This window comes from Ruditapes philippinarum, unplaced genomic scaffold, assembly GCF_026571515.1.
Source record: "Ruditapes philippinarum isolate M1 unplaced genomic scaffold, ASM2657151v2 ctg1150_1_1_1_1, whole genome shotgun sequence".
Classification (NCBI taxonomy): domain Eukaryota; kingdom Metazoa; phylum Mollusca; class Bivalvia; order Venerida; family Veneridae; genus Ruditapes; species Ruditapes philippinarum.
This window is the reverse complement of record NW_026860971.1, coordinates 164,923-175,450: the sequence shown is the minus strand read 5'-3', so window position 1 is coordinate 175,450 and position 10,528 is coordinate 164,923. Positions and strand designations below refer to the sequence as shown.

Here is a 10,528-nt window from a genome sequence, read left to right as displayed (position 1 = left end):
ATTGAATGAGTGTAGGTTTAATACTAAATTTATTGATTTATTAAAATCATATTATACGAGCTTCTGGTGAGCATAATATTGTTTCCTTCAACGAGTTCTATAAATTTAGTATTGAAACTACACGAATATAATATTCTTTTTATCACATATATAAAATAAAAACGGTAAACTGTTAAAAAGAGTCATTTTTCATATGTTTATATATAGCGCAAATAACGTCACGTTAAAGTGTTATTACACTAGTGTGATATCGTTTTTATTAAATGGCTTTAAAAGGTTATGTTAAATATTGTGCGTAACAATTGTATTAATATACATATATTTAGTGTTTTGACTTAATACGACAAGTACGATGCCGGTTAGATAATCTCTGTTAACTTTTTGTTGTCTAAAGTCGTAATAATAGAAGAACAAAATATTAACAAAATTATTCGATTTTGCAATTCCAATCTCGTTGTGTCTTCGTTATCACTTGAAAATAAGATATGTGAGATTGAATTCATACCGAACATTCAAAAGTGAATGTAAATTTTAAAAAAGATAATCAAATACACATAACAAACCTGTAATGAACTTGGCGAGCAATTCCACATCAGTTGTATCAGGATCGACGAAAGTCGTTCTATTTCCCCACCTTTCCTTAAATTTATATTGTGCAAGTCAAAGATGGTGTCGTTGTTTTGTTGTAAAGCCACGTTAAGATAAAATATTGATGTACTATATTGTTCCATCATTTTTAACAGTTCTACCTTATTGTATTGATCTTCTGCAAATCCAATAATATCATATCTTCCAAACAACTCACACTCTGCTTATACGTAACACATCTATTTTGGCCATAGCTGTGTGTACCTGACTGCACGAACAATAGCTTTACGCTCTGTGGCTTCTCCAACTCATTTTTATTTTAGTTTTCAATCAATTGTCTTTGTGATTTATGTCAAACCTATACTATTGAACAACAAAAGTGTTGTTTACTGTCTTTTCTTTTGTTGCCCTTTAAAATGTTTTGTTCAAACAATTTCATATTTATTTATGTCACAATGCATAGCATTTTTGTAAATCTCATTGCATTGTCCGCAATATAGTTATGTTAGAAATAAGCACTGAGCACAGTGTAACAGCATAAAGCTGGAATCAGTATATAGCTTGTCATCTATTAGCTGTTTTGTATGTTGCTAAGTGTTTTTTTCTTCTCTCTCTATTTTACATAAAAATTGCGGGAGACAATTTTGTAAGAAGTCAGCTAAAAAATAGATAAAGATAAATATTCTCTGTAAGTATTCATAATCGGACGAATTGGTCTTATCCTTTGTTACTTCTTTTAAAACAAATGCTGAACAATGAAAAACATTTCGATAAAATCAATATAATAAAATATTCTAACAATTGATAAAAGAGGTAAAAAATACAAATACCAACAATAATTAAAAAATAATATAAAAACACGTTTTGACTGAGACATCCAAAGTTTTATATACAGAAGATATAATAAATCAAATTATGGATGTTAACTCATATGAATATCACGTATTATATATTTCATACGTCATTGAGAAGCTTTATTTTCTTTTCATAATTCACTCTCCGGATTTGTCCTGCTTTATCAAAATGGGAGCAATTCAAATATTATAATTTGTTCTTTTAAGCAAAACGTCATGCACCAATTGGCGAGGAATTGTGTATTGCCAGAGAATATATGAAACAATTATGTGTTATTAAGAAGAAATGACATAAGAAGATTCAAATGCATTCTTAAGACTATCATGATTATTCCCCTTATGTATTTCAACAAGATGTATGGACTTTTACATTTATATATACACACTTAACAATAACTTTGCATCTTGTCCAGAAAAAAAATGTATTTATATGTCTATTTATAGTAACATACGTCAAATTTTGTTGCCGTTTTTTGTACCTCATCAATCATGTATCATTGAAATATATCCTGATGAAGGTACCGGGAGATCCTTGAATAAACCAGTTTACATACCATCCTGATGTTTCATTGTGTTTTCTCCTTCTCTTGATTCACTTGCCTTAACACTATTTAAAGTCACATTTGCGTTACACAATTCCACAACTTATCTTTCGAGTATACCAGAATTTGTATATACATCTTAGTTACTTTTTTAGAAAGTGTATGCCTGTAATAAATTTACAAAGATGTCTCTAAGAGAGGGAGGAAACAAATTTTGAAATTCTCTTCAGGATATCTGTGATTATTCCCCTTGCTTTAAGTCTGTCTGTATGAATATAAAATGATATTAAAGTAGCTCAGCACAATTTTGTATTACTCTCCTTGATATTGTAGGTTGTAGTTATTTCACAATCGTACTATATATCACACATTATCCAACCATGATGTATTCCACTTTTCAAAAATAGAAAACGTATATTATTTACATTATATTTAAGTCATTATGATAGATTATCATCCGATGATGAATGAACCCCGATTTTTGTTCATCATTTTTATGTATTTTCTCATCATACTTTCTCTGTTGATGTATTCTTGGTTGACTCTGTTGAATTGTAATAGGTATCCAAAATAATTTGTTTACAAACATGTTTCTCTGAAATATCACGTGTATAAAAAGGTAAAAAAAATAGTCAGTCTGTGACACAGACAAGATATGAGTTATTGCTATGTAGCATTATTTTGGCGATGATAGTTCTGTAATCGTTTGGTTCAAACTTCTTGAAAATGTAGAAGCAGTTGCATATAGAAAAGTTTTCCCTTTACATTATATATGATGTATGTAGAAAAGAGGCTATAATTCTGTCAAAAGGTGGGTATTATGGATGGGCAAACTGGAACTAGAGCTGTATTAAAATTTTAACATATTGTCGAATCATCCTGTACACTCAGTTATTTAGTTTACTATTTATTTCCTTGTGGAAGGCAAAGGTTCTGAAACTACGAATGCCGAGTGTACTAGGCATCTTTATTTAGAATTACATAACGTTAAATCCTGTATCTGTGTCACAAGACAAATGTTAGCAAAAAACTATATACGACATGATTTTCTGTTAGTCTTATAATTCTTATTAGTAAAATGAAATTTGAATTTATTAAAGGTTTACAATTGAGCAAATAAAATCTCATATTGATTAGCAATTTCGTAAAAAAATTGTGGCATCATAGAAAATATGAATTGTTGTGACATATTGTCGATGTGTTTATGATAATAAGGAATAAACATGAAACGCACAATTGTTTTCTTTTTAAAATATCATATTTTATCTCGATCATATATAGAAATTGAAAGAAAACTCATACAAAACACAATTGATGCAAGTGAAACTCATTCGAATAAAAAGATATTGAACAATTTTCAAAATTATTATCGATGAGGGAAATTATGATGGCTTCTAAATAAAACTTTCATCTTCCATCAAGATCAACTACCAGAATGATATTGAAATTGACTACATAAGGCATTGTCTTTATTAACGCATATTTATTTGCAAGAAAATATAAATTCAAATCAACATAATGTTTTGATATGGCATCGAATTAATTTATGTGTTTATGTGCATTCTGTTTTCCTGATGTTGATATTTATTTTTTGTTATTTGTCTGCATCAACCGGAACATTCTCCTTCTTGTTCATGTCCTGGAGATGCTGTAAAAGTAAAACAATTATTTAAGGTTTTTTATTTTCTTATTTTCTCATTGTTTTCTAAGGTTTAATATGTTCTCTTGAAAATTGTAGGTACTATAACATATTTGAAGCTCCTTAACTATTCTATATAATAAATTATGTTATTTCTTAGATAGTGTACTAGTGTAAAGGAAATATGGCTTCTTCAGTTAAAAGTTATTAAACATGTTTAGAAATTATGATAACATTATTACTTTTAGTCTTATCGTCATAGTCACGCATTGCATACAGAGATTTTTGATTTTTTCCCTAACCGCTTGACTCTGATCACATTCCTTTTTGAGCAGTTTGATATAGTTTATTGTTTCACTCAAGATCTCGATTGTCGTCTGACCGGACAAACTATAAAAAAGAATAGAGTATAAACAGTTTTGAAACATTTGAGAATTTGTGTTTATTATATACTTATAAATGAAATATTGAGAAATATTGATGAAATGAAATGCGAATTTTTATTTTCTGTACTTTCACTGTAAAAAATAGTTTTCACTGCAGTGAAACATATTTTCCGTATTTTCACTTGTGATTAATCGGACTACTTTCTTCTAAATTCATCCAATATAAAAATATCAAAAAGGAATTCTACCTATTTATAAGGTTTAAAAAGATAAAATGTATATAATAAACAGAATATTCAAGTTCTCTTTTCTATTACTACAGGACTTATTTTCGTCTTTTTCATACCACTCTATAAAATAAATAAAAGAAACTTGAATTTCCTTTATATATTCAATATCATTTTTGGAACCAAAAATTGACATCAACTTTTAGCAAAGTAATTTTTAAAAAAAAAGGAAATTGCAATATGTGCAATTTCGTAGGACTTGTTAATATGTAATTTTTAATCTTGGTTTATGCTGATTATTTGAAAATGAATAATGAAGCATATAAATTTGATTAAGATAATGAAAGTTTACATACTGAATGTTTTCATGAAGCGGAAGAAGTGACTCCAGTTCGGAGATTCTGTCACTTACGAACTTCTGACTCCGTTCTGTAGAAACTATTCAATTATTTTAAAAAATCAATCCAACAGACTATAATACAAAATGTTAATGCTTTATATTAACTTGTAATTTACTATTAAATGCATTGTTACTAACAAAAGAAGGAACTTGCTCAGATTTAAACAAATATAAAGTAATTGTTATAATTGCTAGTTTATAATTTTGAATTTGGCTCAATAATTTTTAGCACCCTACCATTTTCTTTGCAATTCTTCTCAGGTGATTCATCAACATCATTGAAACCAGCTTTTATCTGAAAATAATTTATTTTCTTGAGATATGATGTAGCTTTATTGACTGTACTTACATTTAATTTAGAATTACAAAATAAAACAATATAAGATATTGTGTTTTTAAATCCTTAGAAAAGTCAATTCAACTTTTATTCAATATACCATTTCAAATGACGGAAAAAAAATGTTTTAAATGGACAAATTACATATAATAATTAAGTTGAAATCGTGAATTCTTGAAGTTGAAATCGTGAATTCGTGAAGCTTAAATCGTTAATTCGTGAAGTTGAGATCGTGAATTCGTGAAGTTGAATTCGTGAAATCACGAAGTCGAATTCGTGAAGTTGTAATCGTGAATTCATAAAGTTGAAAAGGTGAATTCGTGAAGTTAAAAGTATGAATTCATGAAGTTGAAATCGCGAATTCAAGAAGATGAATTCGTGAGTTCACGAATAGAATTCGTGAAGTTGAAATAGTGAATTTATGACGTTTAAAGGTGAATTCGTGAATTTGAAATCATGAATTCATGAAGTTGAAATCGTGATTGTTGAAATAGAGATTTTGTGAAGCTTTAATCGGGAATACATGCAGTTGAAATGGCCCAACCGGTCTCTCGTATATTAGCATACTGGCTTCCTTATATTACATGCAAATTATCGTTTAGAATGACATATCATAAATACTGTCAACTTTTACATGCCATTGTTCAGGACGTCACGTTCTACCTGAATAAACAAGACTTTAAGTGACATTATGCCATCCAAGGGTATCTAGTGAGTGAGCAGGTGAATATAGAAATAAGTTTTCATTTTGCCATAATTCTTTTTAATTTGATAATTTACTTCCCATAAACAGTAAATAGCGCACAGATCCAAATAAAATTTATGTAAATATCTATTAGAATTTACCTATAACGCTCAGTTTATAAAAAGAGTGGGTCTTTTTATATCTTAGGCAGATTTATAATTTTATCCTGAACATTTACCAATATCAACTGTTGGTCAAACAACATGTTAACAGTCAGTCTATTACAACATTTTAACAGTCAGTCTATTGAGATATAAAGTCAATTCAACTCAACTTGACTATGAAAATATGAGCATAATGTCACTTTAATTTCAATGTATTTTTAGCTATTTGGTTAACATTGCTCCGAATATAACTTTGAATTTCAGATATAATACACCTGACAACAAACAAATATTTTCAATAGTCCACTAGAAAGTAGTTGTGTCCCCTTTCATACGTTTTTTATTACTGAGGCAAATTCTTCAATAGTGGTAGATTATATTAAAGAAATTACAATTTGACATAGGATAAGGCAGTGACAAACAAAATAAATTTGATATATACATAATTATTTAGGCTGTTTTGTTTTGTCTAACACTGAGATTGAATAAAAAATAAACAATCTCAATTAACTTTCAATTTGAATATTTTTATAACTAAGATCTAAAAAATAAGTAGATATGAACTTATGTCAGATTGAAAGTTAGCTTGACAATATTCTTTGTGTTAGTTTATTTTTTGTAATATACAGTAATTTTAAAGATTGACGAAACTTTTGTCTTGCTATCAACCGATATACACTCGGTAAATAAATAGAGGATATTTGAGTGTTTGTGTGAAAGGTGAAATTCTATTTCATTTAGTGAGCTTCAAAACAAAATTCTCAATTCTCACGAGTGGTGTAGCGTTTTTAGAATTCAAGAGATGAAAAAAATACAACTTAAACAACAAACAAACAAATCACGTTTTTATGTTATCCTTAAATCAGTTTATGAAATTTACTTAATATTTAAATTTGTTTAGCCCCACTAGTTCCCTCATTTGAGTCGAATTTCTCATAAAATACAAGACGTTTTGAGCTAAAAAATAAGTTTGACAATCAATGTTATGTTATTTTTCATTTTATTTAAGAAATGTGAATGATCACTTGTTCTAATAATAAAAACAAACAATTTTAGTAGAATAAAAGTCACACCATCCGACCTTATTTCCGTTACTTACGGAGAAGTAATATAAGGCAAGGCTTTGTGTCATGTTGTTGGACACCATTTTAAAAGCTGTGTATTTCACATGAGGACAATTATTGTGATTGATTCCGATGGATATTATATAGACTTGTTAGTCATACATCTTTTTATAAGAACGAAAACTTATTTGAGGATTATTATAGACAATGAATAAGTGTTGACAGATGTGTAAACGTTCAAAAACGCCTATGAAATTGGTAAACATGGAATTGTTGAAAGGCTGCCTTACGAATGCTGTGTTTTTTACTTAATTTTCGGGCAAATGACTATCATTGCTTATCGAAGGAAGTGTACTTTTCAGTCTGTAAAACTGAAAAATATATTGAAGACGATATTTGGTGATTTGAATTAATTGAAAGTTTCTTCATTTTATAACTGCTGTCTAAGATATTTATCAATTTCAGCTCTGTGTTTTTCTTAACAGCCCCATGATGGCAGAAGTGTCAATAAAAGTAAAGTTGAGGTACCAGATGGGGAAAAGTAGTCTCGTCATTGAAAAGTATGAGATTACATTTTGATAATTTTCACTGTGAATTTATCAAATATAATTTTCACGGATACATCAGTTATCTACCAAAAAGCATAAAATAAAGTATACAATAATGTATTATCATTTCCTTTTAAAAAAAGTCGTCATTTACTGCTTTGTAATCCCCCTTCATAAAATAAAATATAAAACATAAATAAATATAGATAATGATAAAATAACAATAAATAAATGAAACAAAAGAATAAAAAATATAAATATAAGGGGTCATACTTTATGAGCAGATAAAGGTATTCTGAATGAATAAATGGTTGCATGCTAGAATCTAACAAAATAACCAATCAATTTTTTTTAGAGTAAAGACATTATGTTTCTCCGCACATAAGTTACTAGAAGTGAAAAACAAATTGGTAAATGAAACATGTCTTGACGTTTTGTAATTGTAAATAAAGACCACCATTCAACTACCATTCAACTAGCAATAAAGTTATGGCAGTTTATTGTCTTCATAAAAAAATTTCGCTTTTGAAAAATGGTAATGATTGAATAATTTTTTTGTTTCTGTTTTTTTCTAGTAGAATTTGCATTTGTTTTAAGTTGTTTACTCTCCTTGGCACAATACGTACTCTGGTAGGCTAATTAATGCATTTAGAGAATAAATAGTTAATGAGCTACTAACACAGATGTGTCGCGTATAAAATTTGATGCAGTAAATGTTCTTGAAAAAATTAAATAAAGAAGTCATTTATTCAAAAAATACACTGTCAAGAACGAGTTGTTATCTTTTTAACATTAATTATATGTCAATTGTCCCACAATGCGGTTGTTACGCTGACCCGTAACGAAATTTTAATTTTTAGGAATTCCACTTACTATATAGGTCTAATAGCCTAAAAGAATAAATTTTGGAATTCTTTTTTAAATCAACCGGTACATTTAAATTTGAAACCAAGCAATACATGATATATAAATATACAAGGTATTAAATTGATAATGAAGGGGCGTCTGTAGCCGAGTGGTTAAAGTCGTTGACTTCAAACCACTTACACCTCACCGCTGTAGGTTCAAATCTCGACAGGGACTTTGGATTATTTCATGTGAGTAAGCTATCCAGCTAGCATACGGAACGTCGGTGATTCTACTCAGGTGCCGCTTTTGTGCTTGAAATAATGCACCTGAGGTTTCCCCCCACCAGTAAACTGAAACGTCGACAAATTACCTATGCTGTGTCGGTATGACGTAAAAACCAAAACAAACAAGCAAAACAAAATTTTTATGCGATTTTTGGCCGATTTGAGTGAAAAGCATTTAAACGGTTTTTATTAAATGAGCCAATTTGCACAATAGAATTGATCATTTCTTGAAAAGAGAGTGAGCGAATGATGTAACATTTTATACATGAGTTATTTGTCTAGACATACATCTAGTTTTACTTCGGACTTGAAAAAATATGTTCGTCTATTCATTTCAAAAAACCTCAGTTGAGTCCTTTTAAATATAATTAGGACATATTTGGTTAGATGTATTCGTTAGTTATTAAGTTTACATCGCAGAATTACTCGTGCATTTATTTTGCAAGTGTCTTCATAATTGGTTTACCAAAAAAGTATTTAGCATTTCCTAACATCTTAATAATAATGAAATTAAAGGATAATGCAATGCTACAGTTAATTTAAAGTTACTATATCTGGAAATTATTATTGTGTAAAATGACAGATTATTATGTTGAGACTAATTTGATTCTGAAATGGCTTAATGAAATTTTATGTATTTAATTGAAGAAAAATATGTATAGTGAGAATGATAATGAATACGGAGACAACTAATTTTGATTCAGGTCTTTTTTTTATTTTTAAGTTGCCAATTAAATAGAAATTCAATGGTAAGAGTAACTAAAAAAATCATTTTTTTATTTATCATTTTCTAGTTAAAATAGAAACATTTGAAGGAATTAACTAAGGAAATATGAGAAAATGTCCTTATTCTCTAACTATTAATATAAAACATTCCATGAAAATTAAAACATTTTGCGATTTTGCGATGCATATAAATTTCTCTTTTTTATATATAATTTTGTTTACGACATGTCTCAAGCAAATGCTTTCAATGAGAATTCCAGTGTTCTCAGATTGACTTAATCTATATCATTTTTAGTTAATTACAAAATAAATATTTCTTTTGCCAGTTTTCCAATGCCAACCACAGGAAGTTTAATAATCATTCGTCATAAACTTGTGAAGTCTTAAGTCTTTTTTACCGTTCTATGCGTCCTCTCTTAAATATCCTCTACATAAACTAACAAACAAACTTAAACATTTTTTTAACAAATAAGTAAAATAAAATATTGTACCGTTCATACTGCAATCAAATGTTTCTAATGCTAACATCCATTTTTGAATATCCTCATTATGTATGATACATTTTAAACAATTTTATTAATAATACTTACATTTATTACAAAGATGAGACACCTTGACACGATGTTAAATAAAAAATGATATATTAAATGTAAAACAAGAAGGGAAAAAAAATCAGAAATAACTTACCAGTTCTGTCATGCTCCCTGTCTTGCTAAAGAGATTTTTCAGACCTTTTGTTATGCTGGTCAGCTCCTTAACAAAGGAGTCATCGCCTGTAACTCCACGATGAGAGCGAGTAACCACTGGGAGGGTTTTATCTGTATATGTGATGTCATTATCTTTACTCATTGTCTGCTTTATCTCCATTAATACGATATATTTCTTCCTTCCAATGTTGATATCTTAAAAGCCTGCTTTACCGTTGGTGATATAGTTTCTGCTTGTTTTCATATTGCTTTTATATCCCATAACTCCGACCACATCAGCAGTACAAGTATCAATGTTTGTGGTTTCTCATGCGAAGATGTTTTTTATGTATCCGGTTGTCTGGTTAACTGTTTATTATAATAATAATAATCCATTCTAAAAGTAAGCCAGTCGTTTTCCTTTCCTTGCAGACGTAATTGTTATTTCTGCGACACTTACCATTCAAAACGTATGCCCTTTATAAATAATTTAAAATGAAAGCAATGTATGGTACCAAGGGCAATCATATTTTCCTTTCATATAAGATT

The 10,528-nt window shown here is 28.8% G+C and overlaps 1 protein-coding gene across 2 annotated transcripts; it reads right to left on the bottom strand.

Moving 5' to 3' along the window:
• Positions 1-3,338: 3,338 nt before the first annotated feature.
• LOC132714070 (uncharacterized) lies at positions 3,339-10,308 on the bottom strand. 2 transcript variants are annotated; one of them, XM_060696803.1, is made up of 5 exons: positions 9,981-10,308; positions 4,874-4,931; positions 4,593-4,665; positions 3,866-4,013; positions 3,339-3,632 (listed from the first exon to the last, which is right to left on the bottom strand). In XM_060696803.1, the coding sequence occupies exons 1-5, from the start codon at positions 10,158-10,160 to the stop codon at positions 3,579-3,581; spliced, it is 513 nt and encodes a 170-aa protein (XP_060552786.1). In that variant the 5' UTR covers positions 10,161-10,308; the 3' UTR covers positions 3,339-3,578. The 2 variants fall into 2 exon arrangements, with proteins under 2 accessions (XP_060552786.1, XP_060552785.1); XM_060696802.1 differs by having other exon boundaries at positions 3,357-3,632; positions 4,593-4,674; positions 9,981-10,298.
• Positions 10,309-10,528: the final 220 nt, after the last annotated feature.